This window comes from Suncus etruscus, chromosome 14 (genome assembly GCF_024139225.1).
Source record: "Suncus etruscus isolate mSunEtr1 chromosome 14, mSunEtr1.pri.cur, whole genome shotgun sequence".
NCBI lineage: Eukaryota > Metazoa > Chordata > Mammalia > Eulipotyphla > Soricidae > Suncus > Suncus etruscus.
Window position 1 is genome coordinate 65521016 of NC_064861.1, and position 16412 is coordinate 65537427.

The 16412-nt window shown below is 54.3% G+C and overlaps 1 protein-coding gene across 1 annotated transcript in view; it reads left to right on the top strand.

The window, feature by feature from the left end:
• Nucleotides 1-16412, top strand: part of ZFHX3 (zinc finger homeobox 3) — a 221710-nt gene that overhangs the window by 76389 nt on the left and 128909 nt on the right. The window contains exons 2-3 of the mRNA XM_049786326.1: nucleotides 2384-5295; nucleotides 10794-11290. Coding sequence (XP_049642283.1) covers nucleotides 2430-5295; nucleotides 10794-11290 — 3363 coding nt within the window. The 5' untranslated portion in view covers nucleotides 2384-2429. The remainder of the gene's footprint in view (nucleotides 1-2383; nucleotides 5296-10793; nucleotides 11291-16412) is intronic.

The following is a 16412-nucleotide window of genomic DNA, read 5'->3' on the forward strand; positions in this document are numbered from 1 at the left end:
AATTTGGTCCTGGTTTGGTCCCCGGCACCTTACAATCCTCTGCAGGCAATCAGCATAGCCAGATGTGGCCTTGGAGAGTCTTCGACATGGTCACCATGTCCCACCACAGGATATACCACATTCTCAGATCCTTGTGTGTAATTGCTGGGAGGGATCCCTGTGTCTCCTGCTTCTTGGGAACCCTGATTTTCCTCCAGAAAATGAAAACAAAAATAAAAACAAAACCAACTTAGACAAGTTTCTAAAAGTTCCAGCACCTTAACTGGATGATTTGTGGAGGATGAAGGTTCGGGCCGAGCAGGAAAAGCCCACCAATTAATTGGTAAACGTTTGCAGGTTTCTCAGCCCAGCCAGGGCAAGAGAGTAGATTGGCTTTGCTGTCGATACACAAGTCCCTGGTGAAGCATCAAAGCCCTTCTCCTTTATCAATCGTGGCCTCCCCTTCCCGCATGTTCCTGTAACTTACCAAGCATTTATGACATTGATTTTACAATCGGGCTGTTAACCCTCCCGCCCCCTTCAGGCCTGCCAACCTTTTGGGTCTACACTGTCAATCAGATGTCATCCAGCCAATCAGGCACATTCTTCAGGAGTGCCTTCCTGGATTCTTACCTATAACCCTGCCAGCAAGGAAGCCCCATACAAGCCTTTCGGTTTGGCTCTGTATGGTCCCTCTCGATCAGAGATCAATAACATCTCTCCTGGGGCTCATGGAGTTCTGATGTCATGGAGTTTGAAGGTCCCCACCACCAAGATGCTCATGCCTTTGGGACAAAACAGTACACATTCTTCCAAAAAGTTCCTTCTCTGGAGACTTCTGGTAAACCTGCCTTCCCTGTCTTTTCCCGAGGGGGAGCTGTTGGCTCGCTGAGCAGTCATGACTCAAGGAAGGAGAAAGGAATGAGAAGCCAGACAGGGTTGGGCAGGAGAGACCAAACCCATCCCAAACCTCCATCCTTCACCCACTGTGTATGAATGACAGGGTGGGTGGAGAAGCAGCCAACTGTTCTCTAGGGAGGAGATGGTAGGGGGAGGGTGGCCCGGAGTTCCCTGTAGGAGCAAGGCCAGGAGGGAATAAATGGCCCTATGTAACACACTAGCGTCTGAGCAAGTAGCAGCCGGTGAGCCAGTGATGCTGTGCTCCCCAAGGACACGGGGTCTTAGAGGGCAAACTCAGCTCTGTGGCACTTTGGAGTCGGAAACGGAAAAGCCCCAGGGCTGGAGGGCAGCTGCTGGCCAGCAACTAATAGCTTCGAAGCCCATGTGGATGGGACTCTGGAGCTCAGCTGCTGCCGCCCTCGCTGCTAAGTTCCTTGACAGCTCTGCTGCCAGGGCAGGGTGCTGTGGGCAAGTGTGTGTGTGTGTGTGTGTGTGTGTGTGTGTGTGTGTGTGTGTGTGTGTGTCTGGGTGTCTGGGCTTGCATGCACATGCACTGTCAGCCATGGGATTGGGGAGGATGGGGTGCTGAAGGGGGGGGGCCCTCTTCCTAGAAACCTCACACTCACAGCTTGCATCTCCCTATTCTTAGTCTGGAGCCCGCTGAGTCACGAGCGAGGGTGTTCTCTGGCTTTGTGGGGAGGCACGGAAGCCGAGAGACGCCTGTCTTTGAGTTCAGTGTGTGTGTACAGTGAGGGCCTGGCCCAGCTTTGATTTGGGTCTCTAGTCTGTCTGCCTGTCATTTTGTGGGGGAGGGGGAAACAGCATTTCTGGGCCCCAAGGTAGTGAATGCAGTTGGTGGGCTTGTGCATGTGGTTAGGGCGTGAAACCTTGGTCCTCTGAGCTCCATGGCTTTGCTGAGAAGGGCGATGGCGGAGAGGTACCTGGGAGAGGTCGGTCACCTGGGGTCCCTGCACCTTTTACTATCCTTCCCCTATCACCTGGGGCTGAACCTTCTACTTCTGTCTGCCCTTCCCCTGGACCTACGACCCCTAGACAGCACCAGTCACTTGCGCGGCCCATCTGTTCACCCGTCTGGGCTGCGTAGGGATCATTCTGTCAGCGACCCTTCCTCCCTCCCTTCCTCCTTCCCTCCCTTTTCTGCCTCCTCCGTGCCCTTGTGTCCTGACTTAGACATGGTGCTTCCAAGAGCGGCCCATGCCTAAAGACCAAGTAGGAATCATCAGTCACCCTCCTCTATGTCCCCCAGGGGCTCACCTTCCTGCTCTCCCCACACCCAGCCCCTGCCCCGTGTCTCTCGCAGGTGCTCAGTGGGCCCCCCGTGTCCTGCCTCTGTTGGGGATGTGGGCAGCGCCGGCCCGTGCGTGCATGCATGCCTGTGTGCGTGTGGGACCTGAGCCTTGGCCCTCCTAACCACTTTCCTTTCTCTCTCTCTCCCCCCCCCCCCTCCTCTCCTCCTCTCCCCATCCCGGCCTCCGCCCTTCAGGTCCGATCCGTACTGGGTGCAATGAGAGCTCCACGCGGGCCTCGCCATGGAAGGCTGTGACCCGCCCTTCGTCTCGGGGAAGGACAATGGGTGCGGGCTCCCTCAGCACCAGCCGTGGACTGAACTCAACAGCACCCACCTCCCCGACCAGCCCGGTAGCATGGAGCCGCCCGCCAGCGAGAGCCATGGGCCCCTGGATGGCCTGAGGCCCCCCTTCAATGAACGCCTGGCGGAGAGCCCCACCCCGCCCGGGGCCCCCACGGCAGCCTCTGCGGCTGCTGCCACCGAGCCACTGCCGGTGGGCACCCCCGAGGTCAGCTGCAACGAGTGCGCGGCCTCCTTCGCCAGCCTGCAGAGCTACATGGAGCATCACTGCCCCAGCGCTCGCCCCCCGCGGCCCCTGCACCAGGACAGCGGGAGTGACAGCAGCGAAGAGGGCGAGGAGGAGAGCGATGTGGAGAACCTGGCTGGGGAGATCGTCTACCAGCCTGATGGCTCGGCCTACATTGTGGAGAGCCTGAGCCAGCTGGCCCAGAGCGCGGGGCCTGGCATCGGGGGCAGCAGCAACAGCAGCAGCAGCAGCAGTGGGGGCAGCAGCGGGACCCTCTCCTCGCTCTTTGTGAACTCCCTGCCTGGGGCGACAGGGGATGCCACATGCGGGGGTGCGGTGGTGGGGGGAGCGGGAGCGGCGCCCGCCTCCTACCCGCAGATCATCAACACGTTCCACATAGCCTCATCCTTCGGGAAATGGTTTGAGGGTCCAGATCAGGCATTCCCGAATACCTCAGCCCTGGCGGGGCTCAGCCCCGTCCTGCACAGCTTCCGCGTCTTCGACGTGCGCCACAAAAGCCACCAGGATTACCTGAACAGCGACGGCTCTGCCAAGAGCTCCTGCGTATCCAAAGATGTCCCCAACAATGTGGACCTGTCCAAGTTCGACGGCTTCGTGCTCTATGGCAAGCGGAAGCCCATCCTCATGTGCTTCCTCTGCAAGCTCTCCTTCGGCTATGTGCGCTCCTTCGTCACCCACGCGGTGCACGACCACCGGATGACCCTGAGCGAGGACGAGCGCAAGCTCCTGGGCCACAAGAACATCTCTGCCATCATCCAGGGCATCGGCAAGGACAAGGAGCCCCTCGTCAGCTTCCTGGAACCAAAAAGCAAAAACTTTCCGCACCCTTTAGTCTCCACTGCTAACCTCATGGGCCCCGGACACAGCTTCTACGGGAAGTTCAGCGGTATTCGGATGGAGGGGGACGAGGTGCTCCCTACCGGGCCCCCCGCCGCCTCTAGCACTGCCGCTGCGGCCTCTGCCGGCCCTGAGCAGCCCCAGTCTGGCCTCCTGACTCCCAGCACCCTTCTGAACCTGGGCGGGCTCACCAGCTCAGTCCTGAAGACTCCCATTACCTCAGTCCCTCTGGGGCCCCTCGCCTCCAGTCCTACCAAATCCTCAGAGGACAAGGACTCTGGGGTGGCCGAAGGTGAGAAGCAGGACGGGGCTGACCCTGACAGCTTCTCAGAGAAGGCAGAACCCGCTGAGGAGGAGGTGGAGGAGGAGGAAGAGGAGGAGGACGACGAAGAGGTGGAGGAGGAGGAGGAGATGGAGGAAGAAGAGGAGATGGAGGAGGAAGAGGAGGAGGAAGACGAGGGTTGCAAAGGACTCTTTGCCAGCGAGTTGCAGGGCGAGCTGGAGGACAGGCCCCCTCGGGAGTCGGGGGCCGCGGCGGCAGGTAGTGGCAGCAAAAAGGACCTTGCTCTCTCAAACCAAAGCATTTCTCACGCCCCCTTAATGCCTAATGTGCTCCAGACCCTGTCGAGGGGCACAGCTTCTACTAGTTCTAATTCCGCTTCTTCCTTTGTTGTCTTTGACGGTGCGAACAGGAGGAATCGTTTAAGCTTTAACAGTGAGGGCGGCAGGCCCGGTGTGGCAGAGGGCGGCCGGAGGCTGGACTTCGCCGACGAAAGTGCCAATAAGGACAGTGCCGCAGCGCCGGAACCAAATGAAAGCACTGAGGGCGACGAGGGGGGTTTCGTGGCCCACCCCCCACACGCCGGCTCCCTGTGTGAGCTGGGGGTGGGGGGCGAGTGCCCAGCGGGCAGCGGGGTGGAGTGCCCCAAGTGCGACACGGTCCTGGGCTCCTCGCGCTCGCTGGGCGGCCACATGACCATGATGCACTCCCGCAACTCGTGCAAGACCCTCAAGTGCCCCAAGTGCAACTGGCACTACAAGTACCAGCAGACGCTGGAGGCACACATGAAGGAGAAGCACCCGGAGCCCGGCGGCTCCTGCGTCTACTGCAAGAGCGGGCAGCCGCACCCGCGGCTGGCGCGGGGTGAGAGCTACACTTGTGGTTACAAACCTTTCCGCTGCGAGGTGTGTAACTACTCCACAACGACCAAAGGCAACCTCAGTATTCACATGCAGTCCGACAAGCACCTCAACAACATGCAAAACCTGCAGAACGGTGGTGGCGAGCAGGTTTTCAGCCACTCGGCAGCCGGGGCAGCGGCGGCGGCTGCAGCGGCGGCCGCAGCGGCTGCCACCAACATGGGCAGCTCCTGCGGGGCCCCTTCGCCCACCAAACCAAAAACCAAACCCACATGGCGCTGCGAGGTGTGTGACTACGAGACCAACGTGGCGCGGAACCTGCGCATCCACATGACGAGCGAGAAGCACATGCACAACATGATGCTGCTGCAGCAGAACATGAGCCAGATGCAGCACGGCCGCCACCTGGGCCTCAGCAGCCTGCCCGCGCCCGCTGAGGCCGAGCTCTACCAGTACTACCTGGCCCAGAACATGAGCCTGCCCGGCCTGAAGATGGACAGTGCCACCTCTGACAGCCCGTTTGTGATGAGTGGCTTCCAGCTGGATCCCGCGGGGCCCATGGCCGCCATGACGCCAGCTCTAGGTGAGGCCACATGTCCCTTCCCCACCACACCCCTTCTTGGTCTCTTGATGGCTGTGGACCCTAGAGCAGCCTGCTCCCTGCTCATGGTTCTGTGTTCATGCTGCCTAGCTGGGGCCCAGCAAGTGGGCATTCAAATTACGTACTCCGCCGGACCCCTCACCCTTGTGGGCCTTTGGGTGATTGTCTCTGGCCACAAAGAAGACACTGAGGGCCCTTGGTGCATGCTGGGGGATTTAGGCCAAAGGGCTTCCCTTCTGTTTCTCTGTTCCTTCCTTTTTGGGGTCTCTAAACTATCTCTCTCTCTCTCTCTCTCTCTCTCTCTCTCTCTCTCTCTCTCTCTCTCTCTCTCTCTCTCTTCTCTCTGCTCTCTCTCTCTTCTCTCTTCTCTCTCTCTCTCTCTCTCTCTCTCTCTCTCTCTCTCTCTCTCTCTCTCTCTCTCTCCCCCCTTTCCCCCTCAACTGGGGGGGATGGTAGTAGTGGCTGTTCAGGTCATTGTTATAGAGAGATTGTAGCTGGACTTTTATTTATTTCAATTCAAAACCCTACTGACAATTTATCTGGGTGGAGGTGGGGATTGAGTTTTTGAAACCACACCCCTGGTGCTCAGGTGTGACCCCTGGTGGTTTGCAGAGGACTATATAGGCATGCTAGATATTGAACCCTGGTCAGCAGCAATCAAGGCAAGCCCCTAGCCCCTATATCACCTCCTCTCTGGCCCCTTATTCACAATTTATGATGATGTAGCTGGAGTTTTAAAGAGGGGTAACCATCTGCATGATAGGAGGCTCGCATTTATGTAACCAAAGGCTGGGCAGACTGACTAGGGGCCACCTTGCCAGGTTACTGGATTCTTAGGCAGATCTTTGGTATTCTCCCTTCCCTGCTACAAGTGCTCAGGGATCACTTCTGACTCTGCTCAGGAGACCATATGTGGTGCCAGGAATTGAACCCAGATTGGCTTCATTAAGGCAAGCACCTTATCTCCTGTGCCATCTCTCTAGCGCATCCAGTGGATCTTAAGGTTCCCCATGAAGAGATACTTGCCCTGCAGGCCACCCCACAGTGTAGTTAGGAATCTAATTGTTTGGGGACCATAAAGCATGGTTAGGTGCAAAGAAATAATAAAAAAAAAGCGCCTGCATTCTAGATTTTTGAATGGATTTGCTTTTTGGCCACACCTAGTGGTGCTCAGGAGTTATTCCTGGCTCTGTGCTCAGGAATCACTTCTTGCAGGCTTAAGGGAACATGGGATACCAGAGATTGAACATGGGTTGAACCTGTGCAAGGCAGGTACCCTCCCCACTGTGCTTTTGCTCCGGCCAAGACATTGCAGTTTTAATCCCACTTCTCTCCTGGGTGTGGGCATTTCTGAAGTCATGGGAGTGTCTCATGTTAGAGAAGGTGATCTGGCTCTATCTGTACACTAAGTCCAGCCTAGACAACTTAATGCCGTGAGATTAGGACTGGGACAGTAGAATTTGAATGTTGAGAACCATGTGTCTTGTCTTGATGTCAAGTGGATCAGGAACATTTAGTTTTGGTGGGTTGATAGTGGTGGTCAGGAGGTACATTGTTATGAGGAAACATCAGCTCCTGTGGCGAGGCCCAGTGTATTGTCCATTCCTCCCCCACCACATCATGTGACTCAGGTGGCCTTATTGGGATCCTGGACCTGATTCCTGCAGGATCACCTTCCCAGCATGGGTGTAAGCTTATCTCTGTTCTCCATAGCACCATAGTGCCTTCTCTGTCTGGTTTAGATTAAGGCTAGGCCCAGATCTCACCAATGAGGTGACGCGTGAGTTCTGTCTCAATCCACTTAATGTTCTTTTCCTGTGCTTAGTCTAAATATGAATCCTTGCTGTTTGAGCCTTGTTTCCTGTCTGTTGGAACATTGCCTGAAGATAGAAAGCATCTTACTATCCATAGATAATAGGTGTGTCCCCCAGAAGGAGCCTCTGGGGAAGGCATACCAGACCAAGGCATCAAGACACATAGACATTTTTTTCTCCATCCTTAAGTTTGGAGATTGGGGTCTACTTGTCCTTAGATCTTGGACTAAATCAAAGATCTTGACCTAAATCAAAAGTCCCAATCTGGGGCCGGAGTGGTGGCACAGCGTTCAGGCATTTGCTTTGCACGCGGCTAACCTAGGATGGACCGTGGTTCTATCCTCCGACGTCCCATATGGTCCCCCAAGCCAGGAGCAATTTCTGAGCGCATAGCCCAGAGTAGCCCCTGAGAGTCACCGGGTGTGGCCCCAAAACCAAAAGAAAATTTACAAAGTCCCAATCAGTGTAGATGGAATGAACATCCCAGAACACAAATGGATTCTGTTGAGTCAGCATAAGAGTTTATTACCTCAAAATATCAGCATTTTCTGACTCATAGTGAAATTCAAATCTATGGGAGGTTCTTGCTTTTAGCCAAAAGTGTCTGGGACTTTGCTTGGCCTGTGGCAGAAATGGAGGCCACTTACTTCGAGGTTTGGGTGTGTGCATGTGATCCTCTTTATTTTTCCTTAGACTTTTTGGTCACACTCAGTGGTTCTTGGTCTGCTCCTGGCTCTGTGCTCAGTGTTTACTCCAGGAGGAGTTTGGGAAACTGTAAGGTGCTCTGCCTGCAAAGTGCGTGCTCCAGACCTTTGAGCCTTCTCTCCAGAGCCCACACCTTATTTCTTGAGACTTGAGCTCTTCCTTCTCAGGATGTTATCTGGGTTTTACTAACAGCCCTTGAATGTCTACTGGCACAAATGTCAGCCAAGGTAAGTATCCTATAGGAGATGCGGGAAGGCGCCATATCATAGTAAGTGCCAGTAGGCGCATGAAATGAGGTGCCTTCTCAGTTCTCTGGGGAGCAGCTGCTGCCCCTTGGGGTCCACTTGGGTAGATGAGGCTGTAGGGGGGCTGAGCCTCCCAAGTTTCCATGTGAGGTGGGATGCAGATTTTGTGAAATCTGTTCCCACTTAAAAAGCTTTTGTCCTCCCACTTGCTATAACAGAACCTGCCTTTCCCGACTCCAAGACCCTCTGATTCTGTTCTGGGAGATTCTTGTACTAGAATTCTGCAAATTGGGGAATCCTCTTGATCCAGTTTTGCTGCATTTCCTGCCATTCATAGTCAAGGTGTGAGTCTCAGGGCCCTTGGAACATCCAGCAGGCTTCAGAGTTTAGCACATCTCTGAGAAAGGGGCCACTTTTCGGGGACCTCCTCCTGTTCCTCAAGTAGACGCCTCAAGACACCAGCATGTACTGGGTTGAAGATACCTCCTGGTTCTACCTCTAATTCTAGAAGTTTTCTGTAGATGGTGGGCTTGAGTGCCCATGAGTAGTTGCACTTGGGAGGAGATGGGGGTGGCTTTGATGTCTTTCCAAATGAATTCATCGGGTCCTGCTAATTTCAATGGATGGGTGAGATTCCCCTTTAGGTGGGAAGGACTGAATTTGTCCCTTCCAGCCCTGTGATTTGGAGGCTTTGAGGTTTCTGGACAGGAAATTCTGGGGGATGAAGGGATCGGGACTTTGTCACTGTCTCTTCCTGACATCGCATTTTATTTTTTATTTATTTTTTAATATATAAATCTTTATTTAAGCACCATGATTACAAGCATGTTTGTAGTTGGGTTTCAGTCAAAAATAGAATACCCCCCTTCACCAGTGCAACATTCCCACTACTGATGCCCCCCTCCTTCCCTGCCCTGACATTGCATTTTATAATAGTAGGAATCTGCCAAACCCCAGGACTCCTCCTTTTAAATTATTTTAAATTATTTACCACCTCCTGGTGGTACTTGGGGGACCCATATGGGATACTGGGGATCAACCCAGATTGGCGACATTTACAGCAATTGTAATAGCCATTGTACTATAGCTCTGGCCACAGCTCATGTCCATGGAATGCTCTTCGTTCTGGGCCCTGCCATAGTCGGATCAGTAGCAGACATGCTGGTTCCCTTTTTCAGTGCCTCGTCCCTGGCTGCCCCTCTCAGTGTTCGTCCCTTCTCCCCAGTACCTTGGCTCTTTCATGATGGCTCTTTCATGGAAACTTTCTGGTTTCCATCCTCATGGGGTAGGGCTTTTCAGCTTTTGTCACCCCTTTATGCTTCCTAAAAGAAAGGTTAGAGTTCCAATGGTGAGATGGTCAGAGGGGGTCCCCCCCAGAAGCCTTGTGGGGGAGAAGGCTGGGGCTCACACATACTAGGAGTAGCCATTGTGATTCAGTCTCCAGAGTGTCTCCCTCGACTCATCATCTGAAATAAGAAAACTATGAATACCACAGTGTTTTCTTGGGTTTTTGCTGGGGTTCTAAGTCCTTTATTCAAAGAGCAAATGGACCAGGCCAGCAAGAGATCAGTGGGCCAAATACCTGTTGTATAAGCCAGAGCTCCAGACTTAATCTCTGGCATCACTTGGTCTCCCAGGACCACTGGGGGTGACCCCTGACCACAGATCTGGGTGTGTGTCCAAAACAGACGCTGCCAAACAGTTTAGCCCCATATGAAAGGTCAAGTTCATGTCTACTGGGTGACTGACTGAGCATGCCTGTACGTGCTGGAGTTGGGCAGGGCCATTCACCCTGCAGCAGAAGAGATTCTTCCCAGTTCCTCAGCCTGGCACACAGGGCTCTGTGGGCCCTTCCCTGGTATGGTGGGCCTATGTGTGAGTCTCCAGGGTACTGGAGGAGGCTTGTCCCAAAGATTCTGTACCTCAGCCCGGGACACCAGCCAGCAGAGGCTGACAACACAGCACAGGTGATCGGGATGTTCCCACACTGTTGACAACAATGGGAGGTGCTCAGCAGAGGGGCATGGTCATTTTCCTGGGGGCTGGCTCTGAGCTGGGCAGGGAGGTGTATGTGCTGGGGAATCACCGAGTGTCCCCCCCAAATCACTGATTCAGATTGGTTGCCTAAGCTTGTTACCAATCATTGATGAGACTTAAAAATCAAGATTCTGGGCTGCCCCGGAGCTGTGTAGTGCCCACTGCCCTCAGACATCCCGTGTGGTACATTTCTGGCCCCCTGCAAGGTTCTGGGGTGCCTCTGGCCACTGTGTCTTTTGGTCCTGTCATCATGGAGCTAATCATCGTGGCAGTAGTTCTCTCATTCCCTTACTCCTTCACTCTCTACCCCCTCACAAGTATAACATCTTGGGAAACAGGTTTCATACTCTGTCTCCTTAGACTATGGGATGGATGGGCATGAAGTTTGCCCACAATCTTCCCCCAAAGAAAGAATGCACCGAGCTGTCCACCCACCTCAGATTGTCCTGCAGATAAGCCAAACCCAGGAAGTATATTAAAAAAAATTATTTTGGGCCCCCAGGACCAGCAGGTTTGACCCCTAACCATAGATCTGTGTGTGTGCTGCCAAACAGTTGAGCCAGAAGTTTCCAGAACTCTGGGGCTGAGACCAAGGCTGGGGTTCGGATTAGGGGAGGGGGCTGGACCAAGGTTTTGGGGCCAGTTTCTGACACTGTCCTGTTCTTCTCCCTCCCTGCAGTGGGTGGTGAGCTCCCACTCGACATGCGGCTTGGGGGCGGGCAGCTGGTGTCGGAGGAACTGATGAACCTGGGCGAGAGCTTCATCCAGACCAACGACCCGTCGCTGAAGCTCTTCCAGTGCGCCGTGTGCAACCGCTTTACCACTGACAACCTGGACCTGCTGGGGATACACATGAACGTAGAACGCAGCCTGCCCGAGGATGAGTGGAAGGCGGTCATGGGTGACTCATACCAGTGCAAGCTGTGCCGCTACAACACTCAGCTCAAGGCCAACTTCCAGCTGCACTGCAAGACGGACAAGCATGTGCAGAAGTTCCAGCTGGTGGCCCACATCAAGGAGGGCGGCAAGGCCAATGAATGGCGGCTTAAGTGTGTGGCCATCGGCAACCCTGTGCACCTCAAGTGCAACGCGTGCGACTACTACACCAACAGCCTGGAGAAGCTGCGGCTGCATACAGTCAACTCGAGGCATGAGGCCAGCCTGAAGCTGTATAAGGTGAGGTCAGGCTGGCTGGCCTAGGCGGGGGGGCTTGGAGAATCCGCCTTCTTGTGTCACCACACATTTTCAGTGGAGGGTCTGTGGCTGGGGGAACCTCGTGTGGGGCAGGGGAGAGATGTGAGCCAAGGAACCTGGTGCATCCTGCTGTTCATTTATTCCCCACATGCGACCTCCTGGCAGGTTTTCTTTCTATCCATGGAGGTTTCCCTCCTCCTGGAACCCGTCATGCTCCTCTGTGTTCTTAGTCCTCCTCCTTCCTCCTTTTCTAGCTACTCTGGGTGGGTAATGGTCTGTCATCCCTTCCTTCCTTCCTTCCTTCCTTCCTTCCTTCCTTCCTTCCTTCCTTCCTTCCTTCCTTCCTTCCTTCCTTCCTTCCTTCCTTCCTTCCTTCCTTCCTTCCTTCCTTTTCTAGCTACTCTGGGTGGGTAATGGTCTGTCCATCTGTCCGTCCCTCCCTCCCTTCCTTCCTTCCTTCCTTCCTTCCTTCCTTCCTTCCTTCCTTCCTTCCTTCCTTCCTTCCTTCCTTCCTTCCTTCCTTCCTTCCTTCCTTCCTTCCTTCCTCCCTCCCTCCCTCCCTCCCTCCCTCCCTCCCTCCCATCCTTCCCACTTGAACTACCCTCTTAGAGTTCCCTTAGCAGGGGTCAAGGGGTTCCAGGCTTCATAGCTCTCTACTTACCAGTTCTCTATCCCTGCTGCATCTCTGGCAACTCACTCAGGAGTCTGGAAGGTGGTAAATGTTAGGTCTGTGAGAGGAGTCTTGGTCAGATAAGGGGGCTCTGTTCCTTTCCTTTTTGCATCCACTTTCTGTGCTGCCCTTCTCTTCCCCAAATGTCTATGCTCCTCTCCTCCACCCTCTGCCTTCCATCCTCATAGTTTGCTCCTGCCACCCCTGCAGGAGGAGGAGCCCCAGTCCTGGAAATAGTCCTTGTGCTTGTGCTTGGGCCGCAGCGCTGCAGACGTTCATATTGATTTTCACTGGACTTAAAGCCTCACCTTTTCCTCTAATCATCCCATAATGGCTTTAGTATGAACAATCAGGTACAAAATCGCCATCAATCTGCCCAGCCTCCTTCCACATACCTCCACTGCCGCCCTCCCTCTCTTCCCGTGCTCCCCCACCCCGTTCCAGTCAGGCTTTTCCACCAGGGAAGGCTTGGTCTCTGCCACACACACACACACACACACACACACACACACACACACACACACACACACACACACACACACACACACACCATCTCCCCCCCCCCCCCCCCCCACACACACACCATCCCCCTTCTACTTAGGCTGATTTTCCTCAGGGCCTTTCCCTGACTCAGTGCCCCTGACATGGGGTACCACCCATCATTCATTCATTTCACAGTTGTTGGCCTGTCAGGCAGGCAAGAGAGGCCCAGGTGTCACGTGGACAGGAATCCATCATGAAAGGGGACAAATTAGGAGTGAGTCCATGGCTCTTGGATGCTCTGGGATGGGCACACTCCAGCAGGCTGGGCTGGTGCCTTGCAGGGAGTTGAGTGGGGGGTGAGGGTGGGAGCCAGGCCAGCCAGCAGCAGGCCCCACAGCAGGCCCCATCCCCAGTGAGCCCACACTGTTCTGGCTAAATTCGGTGGCCCCTTGTGTGGCCAGCTGCAGGCGGAGGTCCGGACTGGCCACAGGGTGGTGCCAATGTGGTCAAGAAAAAGCTGCTGGGAAAACCCACGGAGGAAAGGAGTTTCTAAGCGCCTAGCTCAGCGAAAGAAGCACCAAGGCCTCTGTGTGGCCATGATGTGTTTGGGGGAGGGTGATTGGGGGTGACCCAGGCCAGCACCTTTGTAACCTCCCCTCCCCATGGGGTCCCTGAGATGATCAAGGTGTATCTATCTGTGTGAACTCCCAGTATACCCTGAGCTTCAAGAGGCTTTCAAGAGGGCCACAGAGCTGATGGACAGGCTGGCTGTGCCCGGCCACTGAGGGGCCAACCTGGCCGGGAGGAGCCAGATTTCAGAGCATATTTGCCTGAACCGTCTCTGGGCTCACCTCCTTCTTGGCCATTTTTTCTTTTTGTTTCTTTTTTGTGGAGAGTGGTGTTTTGGGGTGTCACCTGTGATTTTGGTGGTTTGAGCAGATTTCTGAAGGAGCAGTGGTGTCGGGGATCCCAGACTTGGTGGTGCTTATTGTGGTTCTGGGGAGCATACCCGGTCCTATATTATTTCCCCACCCCACCTTTTTTTTTTTTTTTTTTTTTTTTTTTTTTTAAGATAATGGGATCTCCTGCTCAGAAAGAGAGACTGGACAGCAAGCAGGGCACTTGTCTTAAATGTAACTGCCCGGATTTAATTCCGGGCACTGTGAAGTTTAATGAGCCAACCCCCTAACCCCCACCCCCACCTCCCCCCCAGGAATGAGCACTGACCCAGAGCCAGGAGGAAACCCTGAGCATGCTTCCAGGTGTGCCCCAAAGCAAAAGGAAAATAAAAACAAAAATAAAGAGATGTGTAGGGGGCAGGGTTATAGGTGGGACCCAGTCCTAGAGGTAGAGCTTGATAGTCACTTTGCTATTGCACCCAGAAGGGGTTTCCAGTCACCCTCATCCAGGAGAGGTGTCCCTGCCCCACAGGCCTACAGTGGCTCATGCAGCCTCATTGGTGTCCTGGCTTGAATGGGTGCAGGGGCACTCTCACACCCCTTGCTGGACGATGGATGGAGCCGTGGCTGATCTTGCAGGCTTTTGCTCCCCACCTGGCGATTCCTCCCTGTGACAAAGACAAACTTCCCTGGCCTCTCCCAGGGTTTTTGGTGAGTCGGAGGGTGGGCAGCGGGGATTGGAGGTGGGTCGGGAACGGCTTTTCCCTAGGACCTGGCGTGGCCTGCAGTAAATGGAGATTGATTGCATGTTATTTCTCCTCTTGCTAATGTAATCCATTAGCCCAGCACATGCATAATCAGTTTAGAGCACAGTTAACTGGATGTAATCGAGTTCTTTACTGTCTGCTAGAGAAACAGCTCCAGATGCTGCTGACCTGGGGACCTCTCAGGCACCCCCATCCCTGCCCCACCCTCAGGTTCCTGGCAAATGATTCCCTGTTGGTCAGGGAAACCCCCAAACTCACTTTTTTTGCTGTGCCTTCTCTAGTGGCCTTTGGGGTCCACAACGCCCCCTTCTGGTCCCAAAGAGCCCTGTGCTCCTCCACTCCCAGATGGAGGCTCTATCTCAGCAGAGTCAGGTGGGGGCATTCATTGCTTTCTGGATTGTTGTGTGACCTCATGCTACTATAGGTCATGTCTCAGTGTCCTATAGCCCTGGGCTGATGCGGCTGCACCAGAAATGGCTGAGCACTGGGCTGGGCATCATTCTTGATCTGCTAGAATGTCAGGCTGTGCTCACATGCAGCAGAGACAAAAGCCTCAAACCCTGGTTATTGCATCTTCAGTGTCTGCACCAGGCTTGTGCTAAGGATTTGGTCAGGGTCCTTTGCATGTGGGGGTCAGTGATTGGCAGGTTCCCCAGATCCCTGGGGTAGTAAAGGTTTGTGCTCATGGGAGGCCAGGTCCTTCCTCTCTTCTGTGTAGAGCTCAAAGGTGTGACTGCCATGGGCCAGAGAGGTGGTACTGGTTTGTTGCACATGATACCAGGGTTCTGTCCCCATTATCACATAGCGTTTTCTGAGAACTGCTGTGTTTGGCCCCAAAACAAACCAGTGTGAATGCTTTGAGGGCTGTGCTTTGGTCTTCGATTATATGGATGTAATCCTACCTCTCTGGGTTCCTTGTTTGCCCCCTTTACTGGTCAGACTGGGAGACAGATTGTGGCTTGTGCTTTTAGTGACCCCAAAGCCAACAGAGAAGCAGGCAATCTTCATGTCACTCCAATCTTCTCCTGTCACCTGTGCACATCATCAGCATAGCTGCCACAGAGTTTCTTTACCTGATCCTGGTGCAGCTCTTTCCAGTCCATTTTCATCCTGGGGATAGATGAATTCTGCTCCTTTGACACCCCACCCCACCCACTCTTGTGCTGTGTGCTCCCACCCTGTGCCCTCCTTGGAATATGCAGGCTTCCCTCCCCTTGAGATCTCCATGGAGCTCTGCACCTTAGCAGGACCTCCTCTTTCACCCAGAAAGAGAAGGGTGCTCGGGTCCCCAGGTCCCTAGCCAGTGCATGCCCCAGTCCACAGTGTGGGGACTCACTTGGTGCTCTGCCAGCTGGGTTCCACCATGTGGTCCTGCCCACTCTACCTGGGGTAGAGGGTGAACAGCAATGGGAGGGGGGACCCACACCTGCCAGCTATTAGAATCAGGTTTTTACTTTGATGTTTTTCTTCACCTGAGAGTTATTGGGCTGGAAATCCATCAACTTCAGCGTCTAGATTAAGACCCCACCAGAACCATTACTCAGACAGTTTCCAGCTGAGGTTCCTTTGATTGGGCCCAGAGCGCAGATTTGATCCTCGCTCCACTTGGGGCACAAAGAAGGTGGGTGGGGGGATATGGGTGAGTGGTGGCAGGTGGGGGTAGCCCAGACTAAGTGGCTGAAGCAGGAGGGTCAGGTGCCCATGCACTCTGCTCTTCCCAGAGCCAGTGGATGCCTGCAACCCATTACCAAATCCTGCATTATTTTGGGGGCTCCTGATGTGTCAGGGAGTAGTTGAACCTCACCCTCCTGGCATGGTCCTCTTTGTGCTTTGGGACACGGAAGTCTTTAGGGGGAAGTCTTTAGGGGACAGCTGTGTGCTCTGTACCTCTCGGTAGTGACTGGTGGGTTTTTGTCCTCAGAAATAAAGGGCATAAATTCGCTGCCAGCCCCTGTTCCCACCTGGCTGCCACTTCCCGCTGGCGGCACAGGTGTGGGTCTTTGCTTGGTTCCCACAGGCCATCTGGAAGCACGCTCCTTCCAGTCTTCTTTCTCATTAAAAATAATGACTCAGGAAAACATATATGTGTATTTCTTGAAGTGCTGGCATTCATTTCTCTCTGGGTATGGGGCCCAGGGCTGGGAGGTTGCCCAGGACTCCATGGTCAGACAGCAGGGTCAGTCCTTTGACCTCACATGAACTTCGGGTTTCTTGGGGTGGGGAGGAAAGAGAGAGACCCTGCACCCTTGCCTTCTAGGAGGGAGGGAGAGAGAGGGGGGGAGAGA